Genomic DNA, 21,253 nt, shown 5'->3' with positions numbered 1-21,253 from the left:
CTCTTGTAGACCAGGCTGGTCTCGAACTCACAGAGATCCACCTGCCTCTGCCTCCCGAGTGCTGGGATTAAAGGCGTGCGCCACCACCTCCCGGCCTGTTTTTTTAATTAGAGTGTACCTATGTATCATTACATCTTAAACAGGAATTGAAATATATAGAGCTCCTGCTGGTGATATTTTTCCATATGGTTTTAAAGTGATGAGGGACTTAAAAACTGCCAGAGTCATAATAGCAATATGCCAGTCATAACTGAATGATAAGAGACACTTATGTAGCATTAAAAAATATATGTAATCTCTGTGAGTTCGAGACCAGCCTGGTCTACAAAGCTAGTTCCAGGACAGGCTCCAAAGCCACAGAGAAACCCTGTCTCGAAAAAAAACAAACAAAAAAAAAAATATGTAAAGTTAGGATACTACTAGTTACTCATACTCCCATAAAATTTATGATAAGTAAAGTTATAAAATACATTATTTATGAGGAAAAATGGTAGTTATGACAGTGTGTCTTGTTTTGTTTTTCAGAAAAATTACTAATTGTGAACATCTTCAAGGGACAAACATACCAAACTGTTTTAGTTGTTTGTGAAATGGGAGGTTTAGGGTATGAATGAGGCTTAGATTTCTTGTGTAGAATAGGATTTTCTTTTAGTCTGTAAGTACAGATTTATTATGATTATTATTTATGGCTATTTTGCCTGAGTGCATTATCTATGTACCCACCATGTGGATGCCTGATGCCTAAAGAGGTGTCCCTAGAACTTGTGAGCTGCCGTATAGGTGCTGGGAATCAGACCTAGGTCTTCTGGAAGAGCTGCCAATGTTCTTTTCTGCTGAGCCATCTCCAGCCCATTTTATTTCTTTTAAAGAAGTTACTAAGTTGGTTGTGGAGATTAAGTCAAGAGCATCATAGCTTTGAGGCCAACTCCTGGGTTGTCCTGCTCTGTAGTTGCCACATGAAATGCAGTGTTTTTTTCTACTGTGCTCTCAGTATAATTAGTTATGGAGTGAGTATTTCTCAGATATTTGCTGTTCCTTCTATTAAAGTATATATGAAACAGAGATGGGTTTAGTGTTTGGTAACAATGGGGTTTATAGGTATCTTCCCCTGCTGGTGCCTCCTCGCGCCGCCTCCCCATCCCCCATTTTTTCTTTGAGACAGGGTTTCTCTGTGTAACCTTGGCTGTCCTAGAACTCTGGTTTGTAGACCAGGCTGCCTTCCAATTCCAGAGTGCTGGGATCAAAGGTGTGCACTACCACCACCACCCAGCTTTTATGTTTATTTTGGGCTTTTTGTTTCACTTTATTTTTTTAAGTCAAAGGATTTCATAGCCCTGGCTGTGGAATTCAGTTTTGTAGACCAGGCTGGCCTTGAACTCACAGTTCTACCTGTCTCCTCTGTCTACCAGGGACTCATGCGTACTTTACTACTGACTTTATCACTAGCCCTTTAATTCTGTTTTTTTTTTTTTTTTTTTTTGTCCTTGTATTTCCAGATATTTTGTTCATATTTTAGGTATTTATTTTGAGGAAGCCTCCTGCCCCATACCACTCACTATGCCTGTTCTTAGAGCGCGAACTCATGGCTTTGTGTGATCCTCCCTTGTACCACCATGCCTGTTCATAGAGTGCACACTCGTGGCTTTGTGCATACAAGGGAAGCTAGATACTGGATATGCTCTTTTCTCTCTTCACTATATTGTAGTAATCTTCAATTGCTTTACTATTGGGAATCTTAATTGTTCCATTTTTGTTTTTGTTTCACAGTTTTCAGCAATATGATTCTTTACTTACCTTTAGGTAAATCATGACTGATATCATGTTTCCTGTAACTGTGATTAGAAGTTTTACTGTAATTTATCATTGCTTATGTATGAATGTAATTATGAATCTCTACTTTGCAGGATGTAAGTTGTCCAATAAGGCAAATTCCTACCGGTAAAAAGCAGGTGCCTTTGAATCCTGACCTCAACCAAATAAAACCAGGAAATTTCCCATCACTGGCAGTTTCCAGTAATGAATTTGAACCTAGTAACAGCCATATGGTGAAGTCTTACTCACTACTATTTAGAGTAACTCGTCCAGGAAGAAGAGAATTTAATGGAATGATTAATGGAGAAACCAATGAAAATATTGGTAATTTTATATCTGTAATTTCACTAGATTTTATTAGATATCAAAGTAGTCAGTGAAAATATTTGCACTAGTATTCATAATATTTAGAATTGTGTATAAAGTGTTGGTTTTTTTTTTTTTTTCCTTGAAATAACCTTCACTTTCTGCTAGGTGTGGTAGTTGGTGCCTGTAATCCAGTGCTCAGAAGGCTGAGTCACTACAACATGAGTTTGAGGCTTGCCTGGGCTGCAATGTAGCGAGACCATATCTCAAAAAACAAACCATAAAACCCTGTTTCTTTCCAAAGTTGGAGAGACTGTTTTTCTATTGTTGTTTTGCTATGCTGGAAATTGACCTAGGGCCTTCCTTATGCTGGGTGTTTGTCTGCTCACTACTTAGGTTAAACCTGAGCTTTCCATTTTTGTCTTCTTGTCTGTATGTCTACCGGTATTTTTCCCTTTCCTTCTTTCTTTCCTTCCCTGCTACTTTTCCTTTCTTCCCTCCCTCTTTCCCCCTCCTTATCCTTTTCTCTCTTCTTACTTTCTTGCTTTTTTCCATTCTCTATTTATACATGGTCTCACCATTGCCTCAACTAGTCTTAAGACTCGACCCATCCTTCTAGCTTAGCTTTCAGAGTGCTGGGACTACAGGTGCATGCCATTCATTGTACTATCTTGAACATGAGCAATATAATATATATTGCATTGATCCTGTACCCATTCCTTTCTTCCAGCAGATCTGAATTCATCTTTGAGATAATCATACAGTTGTTGTATAGCTGCCTACAATCAATACAAAGATAAACATTCTCAGAAGCCTTACAACCCAGTTTAGGGAGAGAGATATGGAATAAATAATTGCATTGAAATGAACAGTGGTATAACGGGTATATGTGAAGTACTGTTTAAAAGTTATAAGGAGGTGGAGAGCTCCCTTTAAACACTCTTAAGAGACTTGCTGTTCTTCAGAGGATCTACATTTGGTTCTCATCACCCACGTGGCAGTTAACTGCTGTCTATAACTCGAGTTCTAAAGGATCTGACACTCTGTTCTGGCCTTCATGGGCACTATGTGCAAATGGAACACAAACATAAATGAAGCAAAACCACTCATAAAATAAAAACAAATCTCTTTTTAAATTCTTATAATGGAACTCTGCGTACTGTAATGAGGAGCCTACCTAGCATGAGTCATTCCAAACAAGTTAGCATTTGCAAAGATGAATTCTAATGGTCAGTGTTGTCAGGAAATAAGGGCAGACCCAGTTGAGTTGTACAGACCTATTGTCCCAGCACCCAGAAGAGCAATTGAGTTGAAAGCCAGCTAATGCATAGCCATTTCCAAACCAGCCTGTGCTGTATTATAATCTCATGTTGTAGAAAAATAAAGATGGACATATTACATGTTAAAAATCCAAAGTTGAAACAAATGAATGTGAATTTTGAAACATTGTAATTTGTATCTCATTTGGATAAAGTAGCACATTTTACCTTGCAACATATATTGCAGATGGCACACTTTATTTTTAAGTAATTGTTTTACAAAAAAAATTTATTTAATTCAGATGTCAGTGAAGAAGTTCCATCGAGAAGAAAACGAAATCGTGAAGATGGGGAAAAGACATTTGTTGCACAAATGACAGTGTTTGACAAAAACAGGTAATATTGATGGTATTATTATTAATATTGCTTCCATATTCTGCAGATGGTTTTATTCTGAAGAATAACTGTGGTATTATGTTTGTTCTAATAAATGGAAAAACAAATTTGCAAATACTGAGTTTTTCCTTTTATCATATAGAGAGCAGTAAGCAGAGCTAAGGAACTATGAGTGACTCACTTCAAATTGTTGATTCAACAAGTGTTTTCTGAGTGCCTGCTCTTTTTTGTTTTGTTTTGTTTTTCCGAGACAGCGTTTCTCTGTAGCTGTGGAGCCTGTCCTGGAACTCCTTCTGTAGATCAGGCTGGCCTCTAACTCACAGAGATCCACCTGCCTCTGCCTCCTGAGTGCTGAGATTAAAGGTGTGTGCCACCATCACCTGGCTTGAGTGTCTGCTTTTTGACAAACAGTTCTAACTGATGAGGAGGCACAAAATCCCTGTCTTTTTGTAGCTTAACATCTAATGTAGACTGTAGAGAACTCCACAAAATTATCAGTAAGTTCTGTGAAGAAATATTAGCAGATGTGTGATTATTTATAGAAGTAATGTTTGAAACAGAGGTCTAATGAAATAATAGGTTCTAGATAAATCTCAAGATAGCAACTAAAGCTAAGAAAGTCTAAGTTATATAATCCTGTGTGACTGACTATATATGTACATCTGGTGCAGGGTATTGGGTGAAACATCTTTGCACAAGTAAAAGATGTAAGAAATAAATACAGCATTCTTTTTACATAGAGTTGGAGAATGGTGCCTGAGATACCCTGATTTCTTATACTAGGCTGATTGCTGGTGCTTAGCAATAAAACTCAAGATAGTATATCAAAGTTTCCAGTTGTAAACAACTAGAGGGCTGGCTGTAGCTCAGCTATAGCGTGTGCTAACTTCACATGCACATGACCTGAGGTGTGATTCCCTAATGTGGAGCCTAAGAGAGGAGGAAGCACAAAAGTTAAAAACACTGCAAAGTAGTGGAGCCTCGTGTTGAAGCAGTATAATGTACCTGTACTAGTCTTGGCTGATCCTGAGATTGTGTTCTGTGCCACTAGGGGCACATTGTATTTTCTTTTTTCTTCTTTGTACTTCATATATATGCTAATATATTCTTTTTTTTTTAAAGATTTATTTATTTATTAAGTATACAGTGATCTGTCTGCATGCATGCCTGCAGGCCAGAAGTGGGCACCAAATCTCATTATAGGTGGTTGTGAACCACCATGTGGTTGCTGGGAATTGAACTCAGGACCTTTGGAAGAGCAGGCAGTGCTCTTAACCACTGAGCCATCTCTCTAGCCCTAATATATTCTTTATATGCAATAGCTTCTGTTTTTGTTTTAATTAAAAATGCTAGGAAACTAGATGAAATTTTCCTCATGGTTTAATTTTGAATATGTATAGACATAAGTTCAAGAAATATTTGTGTAACATCCACATACCCTTTACCATTATTTCTAGCATTTTACCTCATTTGTTTTGTGTTTTAATTTTTGTGCTGAACCGGTTGAATATATACTTCATCTCTGCCTTGCTATGCTTGAACATGTATCTCCAAGTAACAAAGGCATTTCCTGATAACCACTTCCCCACACACAGCACGTCTAACAGTGGCTTCCCATTGACCTTGTAATGTCTTTCATTTTGTTTGGGATGGTCTTACTATTTATTTGGCCCAGGCTACTTTCAAACTCTTGATCCTCCTGCCTCAGTGTTTAGAATGCTGGGAATATAAGCTGCCAAGTATCATTATGTTCAGCTCTTTTTGTTATTTTTATTTCAAGTGATACTGGTTATTGAACAAAGCTTTGTGCATGCTCCCTCCCCCCATCATTTCTCCATGATATTCATTGGCACTTTTCTGTAAAGAGGATTACTTCCCTCATATTTTTAGGTGTTTTGTTTTTTAACCAATGTGAATTACGTTAGATTATATTTTTAGTGAGTTTGTTTTTATCTGTTCTTGTTGTTACTCATTTTAATGCTCAGATTATAAATTTTAAAAGGAGCCCTTTCAAGCAGATTGCAGTATCTCTTTTTTATATTTTAGGTTTTCCTTATTCAAGACATAAAATCTCCTTTTCCTAACACTTCTGAGATTGTCTTTTCTTTCAGAAGTCCTGGTATTGCTTTTAGTAAAGAATTATATTTATGAATCAGTCTTGAGACTAGATATATTAAAAAAATTTTCTTGTAATCCTACATTGAAGTCTTTGAAAGAAGAACCCAAATGTAAAAAACATGTAGAGGAAGTTTGAAATACTGAGCACCAAAGAAAAACCTAAGGCTTTCAGAGAACAAAGGCCACCTAACAGAGTGAGACTGTCTATGATAGACAGAAGTGGTGTCTCATGCCTATAATCCCAACTACTGCAGAGCCTAGACAATAGGCTTTTTTTACCTAAGATAATTAAGGCCAGTCTCCAAAAATGTGACAGATGGGGAAGTTACTTTGAAATCATATGTTCAGAGTTCTTATTTCTATGTTATAAAACTATTGTGCAGCTCTGAAGGGCTGCAGCCTCAGGAAAGTGAAGTTTTTGGTACTTTTCATTGTCTAATGGGACTAAAAAGACTAAAGAGAAGCCATGTTTTTCCTATGTGAAATCAGTTGTTACCATAATAAAGGAAAGTTTTTAGAATAGTCGTGAATGCCATTGTTTAAGAATGGAAGTAATAGCCGGGCGGGCGGTGGTGGCGCATGCCTTTAATCCCAGCACTAGGGAGGCAGAGGCAGGCGGATCTCTGTGAGTTCGAGACGAACCTGGTCTACAAGAGCTAGTTCCAGGACAGGCTCCAAAACCACAGAGAAACCCTGTCTCGAAAAACCAAAAAAAAAAAAAAAAAAGGAAGTAATAGGGCTGAAAAGATGGCTCAAAGGTTAAGACCTCTTCTAGAGGTCCTGAGTTCAATTCCCAGCAACCATCTAGCTGTTCACAACCATCTGGTAATGACATGGTGCCCTTTTCTGGCATGCAAGCATACCTGCAGGCAGAGCACTGTATACTTAATAAGTAAATAAAAAGCTTAAAAAAAAGAATGGAAGGAATATATAAATCATACAACATACGTTAGAACTATGTATATATATCCACACATGTTAGAACCATGGTGTATAATTTTCTTGACTGGTTGATTTCTTCATTCATGAAATATTTTCTGAGCTCCTTTAATGTACCAGGTTCCCTTGGTTCCCATAGTTCACAGGTTTGTTGAATCCTTAGTTTCCTGAGCAAATGTGAAGGTTCCAGTTCAGATACCGATGTGCATCCTTTGTAATAATTCCCTAAGGAAGGAATTTTCCACACTGCTGTTGTGCTGATTTCAAAAGTACAAAACTTACAAGGCCAATTTAAACTTAATATATGAAATTAACTAGGTCCTTAAGACTTTAGGAATATTATAGTTCATATTTTTTAAGTTATGTCTAGCTACAGTAATACAATTGTCTATAATTATAATTTCTTTTTATTAATATTGTTTTTCTCAGAACTGGAGTGTAAATAATTTAAAATTCTGCTGTGTATGTAAGGTAGTATACAAATCTAATGCTTTTTAATGTAAATCTGGAGCGTAGACTTTGTCCTTATAATACACTGTTTACTTTATAAAGTATATGTGTTTCTCTAACAGGCGTTTACAGCTTTTAGATGGGGAATATGAAGTAGCCATGCAGGAAATGGAAGAATGTCCAATAAGCAAGAAAAGAGCAACATGGGAGACTATTCTTGATGGGAAGGTATGAATGACTTAGAAGATTGAACACACTTTAGTTGTCAACTCTTATTTTGATTGATGTTTTCTTCCCCAAATGCAAATTGTATTAGAAATAAGGAGTCTGTGTTTCTTGTTTTTACAGTAAGCAATTATTTTATTTGTGAGATGAGGTATTAACTATACAGCTCTGACTTTCCTGGAACTCTATAAACCATGCTGGTCTCAAAGGCAGAAAGATTTCCCTGCCTCCCACCAAATGATGGATCAAAGACATTGCACCTCCACATTTTACACTTACTTACCTTAACACCATGGTATGCTCAGGTCATCAGGTTTGGTGTGAAGTGCCTTTACCCACTGAGCCGTGTTGCTTGCCCTAAGAGTCCTTAGATCTAAATACTTAGGAATAATACAAGTAAAATGGCCCATTCAGAAAATGTAATAGAGGGCATTGTGCTTAAGAACCTATTTATCTATTGCCCAGTGGTGGCACATACCTTTAATCCCAGTACTGGAGAGGCAAAGGCAGGCGATTTCTGTGAGTTCTAGGACAACCAGGACTGTTAACACAGAGAAACCCTGTTTCAAAAAGCAAGAAAAAAAAATCCTGGCTATTTGAGTCCTATCTCTGATGTTAAATTTGTGGCATTTGACAAGTTAACTTATATGTCTTGTTTCTTCTGTAAAATGAGGGCTACAATGGAAAGATTTAATAGGATAATAAATACGCATGTGTCTGGCATTCAATATTTGCTCAATGAGTATTATATGCACTATTTTATTTACATTCATAGTGACAGCAAGTAACATGTAATAACTAGTAATAAGTTTATTAAGAAATCTGTAAGCCGGGCGGTGGTGGCGCATGCCTTTAATCCCAGCACTCGGGAGGCAGAGGCAGGCCGAGCTCTGTGAGTTCGAGACCAGCCTGGTCTACAAGAGCTAGTTCCAGGACAGGCTCCAAAGCCACAGAGAAACCCTGTCTCGAAAAACCAAAAAAAAAAAAAAAAAAAAAACCATAGCCTGGCTGTGGTGATGCATGTCTTTAATCCAGCACTTGGTAGGCAGACAGAGTTTCTGTGTAACAGATCTGGCTGTCCTAGCACTTGCTTTGTAGACTAGCCTGTCCTCAAACTCTGCCTGCCTCTACCTCCCTGGCACAGGGTTTATAGGTGTGCACCACCACCGCATGGCTGAAAAATCTGAAATTCTGGCTGTTATGTGTCATGGTTTCCACATAGTAATTCAACATTTGTAAATAGCTGCTATTGCATACTGCTTGAGCTTTCCCTTTCTCTAGTGAGGACTTAAGTACTCTTTATACATTATTTGGCTGTGCTTATAGCTTTTGGACTCTAAAAGTAAATGTATTTGGCTGGAGATCATGTACTGTTCTTCCAGAGAATCTAATTGCAATTCCCAGCACCAATGTTGGGCACTGGACTCCAGCACCAGGGTGTCTTTGGCTTTATTTGGCACTGCACTAAAGCGTGAACCTGTGCCCATTATTTAATTTAAAAAGTTATATTGGTTTTAAATAAATTTACATTGACATATTACACTTGGTCTTAGCCAAAAGGCTGAGCAGCGATCATGTTGACATATTACAATGAATATTTTTCATTCCTGCAATGTTTTTGATGTTGTCATAACTCTTCTCACATGCTTCTGTTTGTTTCTTGGTTCAGCGGCTGCCTCCATTTGAAACATTTTCTCAGGGACCTACTTTGCAATTCACTCTTCGTTGGACAGGAGAAAGCAACGATAAGTCTACAGCTCCTGTTGCCAAGCCTCTTGCCACTAGAAATTCAGAGAGCCTCCATCAGGAAAATAAGCCTGGTTCTGTTAAACCTGCTCAAACTATTGGTAAAAACATCATTGCTATCAAAATATTATATTTTTGTTACATCAATCAAGAAATGCTATTTGACTTATTAAGTAATCATATTGTTAACTGATCAATTAGAATTTGCCTATGCTCAGTGTAAAGTTCTAGGTTAAAGGACTAATTAATCCCTTTTCTAGAACCATTTGTGGTGAATGTTTCTGGGAATCTCACTTTTTCTTTAATATATATTTATTTAATATATATGTAGTATGTTTACCATATATAACACCTTCAGGTGGGTCTGTAAATATCTTTATGTCAAATTAGAACAAAATTTTTCACTAATTTGTCTCATATAAGAAATAATGGTTTTCAATGCATTATTAAAATGTAAAAGAGTTGGGCTGCGTAGAGTATTTGCCTGGCATACACATGGCCCTGGGTTCAATCTCTGATACTGCCACTAAAGTACATGTACAAGCAGAGCTCTGCTATGTTCAGTCCTGACTTTTATTTTAGGTCTGTGTAATAAAAACACTACCTTTGATGGTAGAGCATTCGTGTATTTTTATCTGAAGAGTAAAGACTTTTCTTTGACTTTAAAATGATCGTGTGCAGGTGACTGGAAAGGATGAGACAGAAGTGACTTGTTATAAATGTCTTTAATTCCAGCACCTGGGAGAGCAGAGGCAGGTTGAGGCCTCACAGGTATTCATAGAGCTCCTATCTGCTTGCTATGGAAGCCTGTCAACCTGAACTAATTCTCAAATCCCATGTGGTGAAAAGAAGAAAATTATTTCTGAAAGTTTCCTCTGGCTTCCACACATGTACCTGAGTGTTAAACTCACTATACACAAAGATAATAAAGAAATGATCTGTGCTGTGGGAAATACTTTCTGAGAAATTTGTGGTTTAGGCACTTTTCAAGATACGCTTTTTTTTTGGTTTTTCGAGACAGGGTTTCTCTGTGGCTTTGGAGCCTGTCCTGGAACTAGCTCTGTAAGACCAGGCTGGTCTCGAACTCACAGAGATCCGCCTGCCTCTGCCTCCCGAGTGCTGGGATTAAAGGCGTGCGCCACCATCGCCCGGCTCTCAAATTATTATTATTTTTTCTTTTTGTTTTTTCGAGACAGGGTTTCTCTGTAGCTTTGGAGCCTGTCCTGGAACTCCCTTTGTAGACCAGGCTGGCCTCGAACTCACAGAGATCCGCCTGCCTCTGCCTCCCGAGTGCTGGGATTAAGGCGTGCGCCACCACCGCCAGGCCTCAAGATACTCTTTAAGCTAGTGAAATGGGCAAAAAAATCACAGGGAACCCAAAAGCTTTATGACAGAATTGTATTTGTGGGATCATTAGTTTTGTCACACAACACTAAGTAATTTTCTATTAAGTCTGAAGAAATATACTAAAATCATCTTTAAGGTTTATTATTTTGGTGTTTGAAGTATATATAAAACAATCAGTTTTCACTTTCTGATAAGCTAGCACTTAGAGGATGACTGCTATTGTGCACAAATAACCTCTCAAAACCACTGTCAGGGCTAGGTTTGTAGCTCAGTGACAGTGGGCGAATGAATGAGTTCAACCACAGCACCACCCAAAACAAAACAACACCCGTGACTTTGAAGTATTTCAAAACTTTGTGGTAACTATATAGAGTTTCTTTGGTATTATTTTTATTATGATTTAAGATATCAGAGGATAGTCCAGGTTTGGTGGCTTATGTCTTTAGTCCCATCACTTGGCAGAGGTGGCGACGGCAGAATTTCTAAGTTAAAAGTCCAGCCTCATCTACAGAGTTAGTTCCAGTATAGCTAGGGCTCTGTTATATGGAGAAACTTGTCTTGAAAAATAAAAGCGAAGCCAGGCAGTGATGGCATATGCCTTTATTCCCAGCATTTAGGAGTCAAAGGCAGGCAGTTCAAGGCAGCCTGGTCTACAGAGGGAGTTCCAAGAGAACACTCCAAAGCTACAGAGATATTCTTTCTCAAAAAAAAAACAAAAGAAAAAAAATAAAAACAAAAATATATTGAGGAAGTTCTTTGGGTGTTTTGTGCGTTTTTTAAGAATCCTCGATATAAACTCATACCTGATTACTAATCAGATATTAAATAATGTTTTCCTAGTGTATCTTTCATTATTTGTTGAAGGAAGAGCAGAAATACCAAATACTACAGTTATATAAATCTTTATTTAATAATTTTGGCAAGATACTTTATAGATCAGTCTTTCCATCAAATAAACACATTTATATTTTCAGCTGTTAAAGAGACACTGACTGCAGAGCTGCAAACAAGGAAAGAAAAGGATATTTCGAATGAAAATCGCCAGAAATTAAGAATATTTTATCAGGTAAGCACAACTGGCTGGTTCATTTTACGTAATTGTGAAATAGAATTTTGTATTTGAATATTTTTTTGCATTAAACTTTTTAGAGAAGATAATGAAACAGTGCTTGGAAATGTGCAAGTTGTGAGCTTGACACTTTCTGTTTTTAGTTCCTTTATAACAATAATACAAGACAACAGACAGAAGCCAGAGATGACCTGCACTGCCCTTGGTGCACTCTCAACTGCCGTAAGCTGTACAGTTTACTCAAGCATCTGAAACTCTGCCATAGCAGATTTATCTTCAATTATGTAGTAAGTAGTTTTTCTTGCTTGCTTACCAATAGTACACATCATGCATAGAATAACAGTAGAGAAATTGCACTTTGCAAGTAAATAGTAGAATTTCTGTCCAGATTACAATGCGTGATTGAGTTTATTGTATTTATGTTGAATAATAATAATTTGTATATGCCATATTTATTGAATATCATTGAAGACAATTTCTTTCTTGAGAAAGAGATACTTTGTGCAAAGTCACCAAACCAATAAATGATCAATAGATTTTAATTTGCTTTTTATGGGGTTTTGTTTTTTTAAAAACTAAGTCTTATTTGTAGCTAGGTTCCCCTGTCTTCCTATCTCTGCTTCCTAGGAATGGAGATTAGAGGTGGAGTCACCATGTCTGGTCTCCTTCTTTCCTTCCTTTTTTTTTTTTTCTTTTTTAAGTCTTCTGGTGTGCTTTTCTATCAAGCTGATGTTTCTCTTTAGTTTTCAAAACATTAAGAACTTACAGCTAGGGCTGGAGAGATGGCTCAGAGGTTAAGAGCACTGCCTGACTGCTCCTCCAGAGGTCCCGAGTTCAATTCCCAGCAACCACATGGTGGCTCACAGCCATCTATAATGATATCTGGTGCCCTCTTCTGGCCTGCTGGTATACATGGAAGGAATGTTGTATACATAATAAATGAATAAATCTAAGAAAAAAAAAGAGTAACTTATAGCTATATTTTATTTAAAAGAATGTTTGTAGAGTATAGGCTTATTGATATTTTCTTTCCTAAACATCCTGTTTCTGTTTTTGTTTTTTTATTTGTTACAGTATCATCCAAAAGGTGCTAGGATAGATGTCTCTATCAATGAGTGTTATGATGGTTCCTATGCAGGAAATCCTCAGGATATTCATCGCCAACCTGGATTTGCTTTTAGTCGAAATGGACCAGTAAAGAGAACACCTATAACACACATTCTTGTGTGCAGGTAAACATGTGCATGAATGTGTGTCAATTTGTAGAAGTTGGTTCTGTGCTCCCACCATGTGGGTCCGAGGGATTATATTTAGTTAGTCAGGCTTGGCAGCATATACCCTACTTTTGTTGGTCTTCCTAGACCCTGCTTCTTTTGGGTTTTTTTTTTTTTTCCTCTTTTACTTTGAACCTTCCAAGTTTTATTGTTGGTGTGCTACTGAGGATTAAACCCAGGGCTGTGTGGATGCTAGAAAAAACACTATTGATGTAGCCCTTTCTTCAAGTATTTTTACATTTAATCAGTCCTATCTAGATTTTTTTTCTGTTGGTGTTTTTGTTGTTGTTCTTTTGAGACAGGGTTTCTCTGTATATCCCTGGTTATCCTGGAACTCACTCTGTAGATCAGGTTGGCCTCGAACTCAAAAAGATCCACTTACCTCTGCCTCCCAGGCCCCAGGGTTAAGGATGGCCTGTAGGCAATTATTTACTAATGTTGCTACTCCTTCATTGATTTGTGGACTCAGCAAATTCTTTACATTAGGGCTAGAGAAATGGTTAAAATCACTTGCTCTTGCAGAGGACCCAAGGCCGGGGTATATACATACATAGGAATCTGCAGAGAAGGAATATACTCTACTTGGATAATATGAAATGCAAATGATTCTCTCTGTCACCCAAGGTGCCTTCTGATGCTATCCCAAGAGAGCTGACATTATGTCTCCTTTCATTGAACTTTATAAACGCACAATAGGAGTGAGTTTGAAGGAGATTGTACTACTGAGATAAGTTTTATCTTCCTAAAACATAAAAAACAAGCAGAGCTGGTAGCCCACACCTTTAATGTTAGCACTTGGGGAGAGCAGAGGCAGGTGAGTTCAAGGCCAGCCTGGTCTACAAAGTGAGTTCCAGGACAGCCAAGGCAGTTACACAGAAAAACCCTGCCTTAAGAAATTTGAAAATGAAAAAAAAAAAGAAAAGAAAAAGAAACCTAAAAGGCAGAATTTTTACTTAGGTGTGTATCTGAAACAATTTTTTTGGTTTTGAACTTTTGTAAATTAATATACATGTGTTAGTATATTAATAATAAAACAAATACTGGGCTGGAAGGGTGACTCAGCCATCACAGACTAAGCTCACAACCAAAATAATATAATTATACTAAACAAATCTGATATATAAAATTAGTAATTTTTGTGACAGTTTTGCTATATGATACACTGGAATTTATGTGTAAGTAAATGCCATGTGCATGTGGGTGCCCAAGAAGGCAGAAGATGGTGTCAAATCCCCTGGAACTGGAAATAGGCTTCTTGTGATCTACCTCATGTGGATGTTGGCAACTGATCTTGGATCTTCTGCGAGCACACATTTTTGTTATTGTTTTGGTGTTTTGTTTTGTTTTGTTTTTGTTTTTCAAGACAGGATTTCTCTGTAGCTTTGGAGCCTGTCCTGGAACTTGCTCTTGTAGACCAGGCTGGCCTAGAACTCATAGAGATCCGCCTGCCTCTGCCTCCCAAGTGCTGGGATTAAAGGCTTGCGCCACCATCGCCCAGCTTCTGAAAGCACATTTAACCACTGAACCATTTTGGCATCTTACCTCAAATGCTTCTTTTTTTTGTTGTGACTATTTTGTTATTTGGGTTTTTGTGGGGGGGGGTTAGGTTTTGTTTTTTAGTGATGGGGATTCTCTATGTAGTCCTAGCTGTCCTGTAATTCACTGTCCAGATCATGCTGGACCTCAAAGTTCTCACAGTAATCTACCTGTCTCTGTTTCCCAGGTGCTGAGAGTAAAGGTGTGAGCTGCCACTATCTGGTCCTTGTATATATACATTTTTAACTTTTTCCTATTTTTTTTTTTAAGTTTATTTTTCACACCCAGAAAGACACTTTTTTTTTTTTTTTTTTTTTTTTTTCGAGACAGGGTTTCTCTGTGGCTTTGGAACCTGTCCTGGAACTAGCTCTGTAGACCAGGCTGGTCTCGAACTCACAGAGATCCGCCTGCCTCTGCCTCCCGAGTGCTGGGATTAAAGGCGTGCGCCACCACAGCCCGGCACAGAAAGACACTTTTTTCCTTGAAACTTTGATGCACTATAGTTCAGGCTTTGATCTCTAATTCTTGGTGGGGGGGGGGGATTGTCTTGTGTCCACTTTTTATTATATATCGAAAGCAAACAGGGCTGGAGAGATGGCTCAGTGGCTAAGAGAACTGACTGCCCTTCCAGAGAACCCAGGTTTGACTCTAACCGCCCACACGGCAGCTCTCAACTCTCTGAGATGCCAGTTCCAGGAAAGCCAACGCTTCACACAGATACATGAGGGCACAAATGCTAATGCATATAAAATAAAAATAGAGTTTGAAAAGAAAAGGAAGCAGTATTAAGGGGATGCTGCCTCAAGTATTACTATGCTTTAACAGATCTTGGCTCATGCTCAGTATTGTATAAGGTATAGAAGTTGTCTTGTGTCAGCATTGATTTCTTTTCATTAGGCCAAAACGCACAAAAGCAAGCATGTCGGAGTTTCTTGAATCTGAAGATGGAGAAGTAGAACAGCAAAGAACATACAGCAGTGGCCACAATCGCCTCTATTTCCACAGTGATACCTGCTTACCTCTCCGGCCACAAGAAATGGAAGTAGATAGTGAAGATGAAAAAGATCCAGAATGGCTGAGAGAAAAAACCATTACTGTAATTACCAGTTTTCCTTCTCCTCAGCAGTGCTCATGCAAGTTTTGTACTATGTCATTTTAAAAGTTATATGGAAAATATTATTTTCCTTGTGTGAGTTTGTATTGGGTGCTTTGATTTCTTTTTTTTTTTATTGCTATTTTGTAACTTAGGATTTCCTTTCTAAGAAAACTGTTTAAGTAAAAGTTGGTGTTAAGAATGCTGCCAGGGCTGGGCGGTGGTGTTGCATGCCTTTAGTCCTAACACTTGGGAGGCAGTGCTGTGAGTTCGAGAACAGCCAGGGCTACACAGAGAAACCCCGCCTAGAAAGAAAAAAGAAATACTATTTCTTTGCTATTTTTCAATTACAAAACATGACAGTCTATTTTTCTTAGAAATATTACTTATGTTACATATGTAATAGGTATTTTTCTTTTTCTTTCAGCAAATTGAAGAATTTTCTGATGTGAATGAAGGAGAGAAAGAAGTAATGAAACTGTGGAATCTCCATGTCATGAAGCATGGGTAGAGTGTTTCTGTTCCATTACTTCGTTCTTTTTGCTGCTTCTCATTCTGAGTCTGTGCAATTTTTTTTAGTTAGTTAATATTTTATGTGTATGAATGTTTTGCCTCTGTGTGTGTGTCTGTGTGCCTTCTGTGTGCCTGTGCCTCCAGGGGACAAAAGAGGGAGTCTTGTCCTTGGAACCGGAGTTAGATGTTTGTAAACTGCATTGTGGGTGCTGGGAATCGAACCCAGGTCCTCCACAAGAACAGGTAGTGCTCTTTAACAACTGAGATATCTCTTCAGTACCCACTTCCCTTTTGTTTTGAGGCAGTGCCTCATGAAGCTTAGGCTAACTTTGAACTCACTATAAAGCTAAGATGACCTTTAATCCTTATATTCCAGCCTCTGTGCTAAGATTATAGGCTTGCAATGTCGTGTGTGTCTCATCTTTTTTTATTATTATTACTACTACTATTAAATGTGGGTGTTGGCACACATAAGATGCTCTGTTCACGTGTGAAGATCCTTTGGCATCAGTTGTCTCCTTCTGTTGTTGATTCAAAGAGCGTGGTACAAGTGCTTTTCCACTGAGTCATCTTGTACCCCTTTTCTAAGTAGACAAGAAGATAATTTTTTTGCTTTTGTTTTCTTTTTGAGACAGGGTTTCTCTCTACATGCCCCTGGCTGTCCTGGAACTCACTTTGTAGATCAGGCTATCCTTAAACTCACAAAGATTTGCCTGTCTCAATTTTCCAACTCCTGAGATTAAATGAGGCATGCAACACTACACTATCAAAGATCATTTTTATGTTGTGCCCTGCAAAGATTGCAGGGAGTGTAGTGATGATAGGTGAATCACCTGTCATAATCTTAAACTTACTTTAGATATGTGTTCTAATATTACCCTCATCCAGAAGTATATTAAGTGTATGAATTCATGAATTCACTAATGATGCTTTGAGAATGGACTGCAGTAAGGGCCTTGATATTCTAAAGTATTTATATATGTGCATTTTCCATCAGTTACTACTAAAGAGTGATCTTAAACTTGTGAGTTCAGCCCATTCTCTTTTTTCTTTTTTTCCCTTTTTGGGGAGTGGGGTAGGATTTATGGATGTGTGTGCTTGGGCATGTTTGGGGTAGGGAGTGTTTACCTTTGAAGGCCAAAAGATCAGATCCCTCGAGAAGGAGTTACCTGTGGTGGTAGTTGTGATCCACTTCACATGGTTGCTGGGAACAAACTCAGGTCCTTTGTAGGAGCAACAAATGCTCTCAACCACTTAGCCATCACTTCAGCCCCTCATCCCATCTCCTTGACTCAGCATCCCAAATAACTAAGACTGTGGACATCTGCTACCTTCCTTGATGCCTTTTTTTTTCCTTTTTATTGCCAGTTAATACAAAAATAATGTGTACTTAAAAATTATGAACCTTAGATGTTGTGGGGTACTATTCCCACAAGAATGCTAACCTGAGATGGAACCCTTGAATGAACAGAGGTGTGAAAGGAAAGAACCAACTCCACAAAGATGTCCGACCCACATATGGAGCTACAAATATTTTTTTTTTTTTTTAAATGATGAGGGACTGGAGAAAGACTCAGTGGCTAAAAGGAGAGCATCCACGTTCCATTCCCATCACCCACATGGTGGCTCACAGCTGTCTGTAATCCCCGGCACATATGGGGTACACAGGTGCACGTGCTGACAAAATATCCATATACATTTTAAAAGATAGTAATTGGATTAAATGTGTTTTTCTTTTTTCCTGATACACCTATTTCAAGATGCAGTTTTAGACTGGGAAATGTAGGCTGTAGTCTTAAGTAGATGGCTTGCCTAATGTACAAGGATCATCCTCACACCATTAAAGTCATGGTTTTAGTCAGATTCCTCTCAATTATGTTTCAATTCTCTGATCTAAAGTATTATAGCTAATGAGGCTCCTGGTTAATTCCTATGCCTACTTAGATCATGCTTCTAAAATACCTGGCTCAGTTGTGGTTGAAATGTCATGTCTTGTTGGTGACTTTGTGTTAAGTCATATGTTAAGTTTGGGTGTGTTTGTCATGTTATACATTGCTTATCTCTGTTGTTTTCACAAAGGATTTGTATCACTATTAATGCTTTGTTTTTCTTGAATAGATTTATTGCTGACAATCAAATGAATCATGCCTGTATGCTGTTTGTAGAAAATTATGGACAGAAAATAATTAAGAAGAATTTATGTCGAAACTTCATGCTTCATCTAGTCAGCATGCATGACTTTAATCTTATTAGCATAATGTCAATAGATAAAGCTGTTACCAAGCTCCGGGAAATGCAGCAAAAACTAGAAAAAGGAGAATCTGCAACCCCTGCAAATGAAGAAATAACTGAGGAACAAAATGGGACAGCAAATGGATTCAGTGAAACTAACTCAAAAGAGAAAGCTTTGGAATCAGATGGTGTCTCAGGGGTTCAAAAACAGAACAAGAAACAAAAACTCTAAGCTCTGACCCCGTGTTGTGGACACTGAAATTGCTTTGCTTCTAGGGAATTCAGCCTCTAAGAAGAGTTGTGATTTTAGGTTGTTTGGTTTTTAATCATGGATTTCGAACAGGCAGTGTTAGATGAAGTCAGTGATTCCAGCGTGGAGGTTCTGTGGGTCTGCTTCCCTTCTTGTGTTTATCAGCTTTAGTGATGTCATCACCATTTGGTTTAGGCCTGAGAAGCAGTATTTCAAGGAATTGTTTTTAACTGCAACAACAGTTATCTTATGAAATATATTGGGTTAATCTAGAAATTTTACGCCTAAATTATAATACTTTTTGGATCTGTGACTGGCTGTTTTTCTGCTTTGTAATTGTGAGATGTTTTCTGGGGAGGGAAAGTTGGGCTGTCATTCCCCCTTAGAAATGGAGGATTTTTTGAAATTGTTACATTACCACTTTTTCCCAAACGTTGACCCTTAATTCTGACATCAGTTCTACATTTGGATTGGAAAAGTGCAAGTTCTGCCCCAGTTCTTGTTCAGTTTTAAAGTAGCACCCATTCACTTGCCTGTTGGAGACGACACTAGGCCTCCAGGTGCAGTGTGCAGTGAGGAAATTACCATTTGTTTTTCAAGTGGATAATTTTAGTGCTTGCTTACCCAATATATGTTTTTTTTTTTTACTTGAACACGTTTTTAGTTTTTCTCTTTAATTAGGTAATCCCATGGAAAATTCTTCTGTACACATCTTTGCATTAGGATTAAAGCAAGAAAACAGTTGGAGACTTCATAAGATGCCACTTTGGGGGTGGGGGAGAGGGTTGTCCTTGAGAATGAACCAGGTGTTACACATTGTTTCCTTGTGATGTACTTTATGATTAGAATATTCAATGCAGATAAGCTGACTTGAATTGTTTTGAGCAATTTTCCCTGTGTTGTGTGTTTTACACACATTTTTACGGTTGGATTTTCTCCAACAGAAAGCGGTTTCACTACTGGCGTATTAATAAGCACCAATAGGTTTTTATTCCAACTCCAAGCACTGTGGTTGAATAACATCACCTCAATTTTTTATTATCCTTTAAAGATATTGCATTTTCATATTTTATTTATAAAGGATCAATGCTGCTGTAAATACTGGTATTTTTAATGTTGTAATTTCATTCCACCACCATCAGATGCAGTTCCCTATTTTATTTAGTGAAGGGACACAAGCTTTCTCGTGGTGTCTTCAGAGATTTATAAGTGTAAATACTGATTTGGCTGGTCTTTACGATGTGTTTAACTGTGACGCTATTTAAATAGTGTGGATGTGATTTGTCATCCAGTATTAAGTTTTTAGTTTCTGGTTTTTGTGTTTAAAATATAGGGAAGAGGGAGCTGCAGTGTTGGCTGCTGGTGCCCTGGCTGGGAAGCTCTCCTCCTGACTTCACTGAGCTCTCGGTTGGCCACTGGGTGTGGGTTCTGAGCATTTCTCTTGGGCTTTAATTTGCTAAAGCTGTGCACATATGTAAAAAAAAAAAATAGATTATTTTAGGGAAGATGTAGATGTAGAATTATTGCTTATGTCATTTCTTAAGCAGTTATGCTCTTAATGCTTAAAAGAAGGCTAGCATTGTTTGCACAAAAAAAATTGGTGATTTCCCTCCCCTGAATAGTAATGAAATTACTTCTGTTGAATAAACTTTTTAATGTCATCTTATAATAAAAGCTGAAAAATCCCTTTGTTTCTATTTATAAAAAAAAAAGCTTTTCTATATGTACCCCTGAAAACAGATTTTGAAGAAATCATGTAAGATGATAAAACATTTGAATGGTACAATAGATGTAAAAAAAATTCAGTTTAAAAAGAAACGTTTGTTTTTACATTAAATGTTTATTTGAAATCAAATGATTTTGTACATAAAGTTCAATAATATAAAGCTGTATTCTATTTTTCTTCATTCATGGTTTCCATATGTACATTTAGAGTTTTGCTTTGATGGCTTAGGGAAGGATACAGAAAAGTACACTATGGAAGATGTAATAGGGAGGGAGTCAAGGGGTCAAAAAGGGATGCTCTCAGCATTCCCAGGTGTATATGTGTGGTGTTGAACTGGAGCCTTGCCATCCTAGGCAGTTGCTCCGCTCTAGTTTCTCTATTGAGATAAATTCTATGCTTGAATTAACATGAAAAATTATTAGCCCCAAATAGTTTCCTAAGTATGTAGTTCAAAGCAAAACGAGTAAATCACACCAATATCTTTAGTTGTAGATTTTGTGTTTTATTTTTTTTATTTTTTTTAAAGATGTATTTATTTATTATGTATACAACATTCCTTTCATGTATGTTTGTATGCCAGAAGAGGGCACCAGATCTCATTATAGATGGTTGTGAGCCACCATGTGGTTGCTGGGAATTGAACTCAGGACCTCTGGAAGAGCAATCAGTGCTCTTAACCTCTGAGCCATCTCTCCAGCCCCCTTTATTTTTATTTATTGGTTTTTCAAGACAGGGTTTTTTTGTGTATCCCTGGCTGTCTTGGAACTAGCTCTATAGACCCAGAGTGCAGTACTATTTCTGGCAACCTTTTTCATTAGTTCTAATAAAAAAAAAATGTCTCTTCAAAAAAGTTTAGAGAGTAGGGATTCAAGTAAATATATAATCAAATGATTGGTTTACAGTGGCTCCATTTTATAACGGTGTAAAATTGATAGGCTGAGTAATGGAGATGAGAGTGATTT

General features: G+C 37.7%; 1 protein-coding gene across 1 annotated transcript in view; it reads left to right on the top strand.

Moving 5' to 3' along the window:
* The window catches only part of Suz12 (SUZ12, polycomb repressive complex 2 subunit), a 40,426-nt gene extending 20,175 nt beyond the window's left edge, over positions 1–20,251 (top strand). The window contains exons 7-16 of the mRNA XM_005349419.1: positions 1,905–2,136; positions 3,680–3,773; positions 7,403–7,508; positions 9,175–9,352; positions 11,573–11,664; positions 11,811–11,954; positions 12,742–12,899; positions 15,375–15,573; positions 15,998–16,077; positions 18,202–20,251. Coding sequence (XP_005349476.1) covers positions 1,905–2,136; positions 3,680–3,773; positions 7,403–7,508; positions 9,175–9,352; positions 11,573–11,664; positions 11,811–11,954; positions 12,742–12,899; positions 15,375–15,573; positions 15,998–16,077; positions 18,202–18,547 — 1,629 coding nt within the window. The 3' untranslated portion in view covers positions 18,548–20,251. The remainder of the gene's footprint in view (positions 1–1,904; positions 2,137–3,679; positions 3,774–7,402; positions 7,509–9,174; positions 9,353–11,572; positions 11,665–11,810; positions 11,955–12,741; positions 12,900–15,374; positions 15,574–15,997; positions 16,078–18,201) is intronic.
* The last annotated feature ends 1,002 nt before the right edge of the window (positions 20,252–21,253 follow it).

This window comes from Microtus ochrogaster, chromosome 7 (genome assembly GCF_000317375.1).
Source record: "Microtus ochrogaster isolate Prairie Vole_2 chromosome 7, MicOch1.0, whole genome shotgun sequence".
Lineage (NCBI taxonomy): Eukaryota > Metazoa > Chordata > Mammalia > Rodentia > Cricetidae > Microtus > Microtus ochrogaster.
The sequence above is the reverse complement of the archived record's forward strand: the minus strand, read 5'-3'. Positions and strand labels throughout refer to the sequence as shown.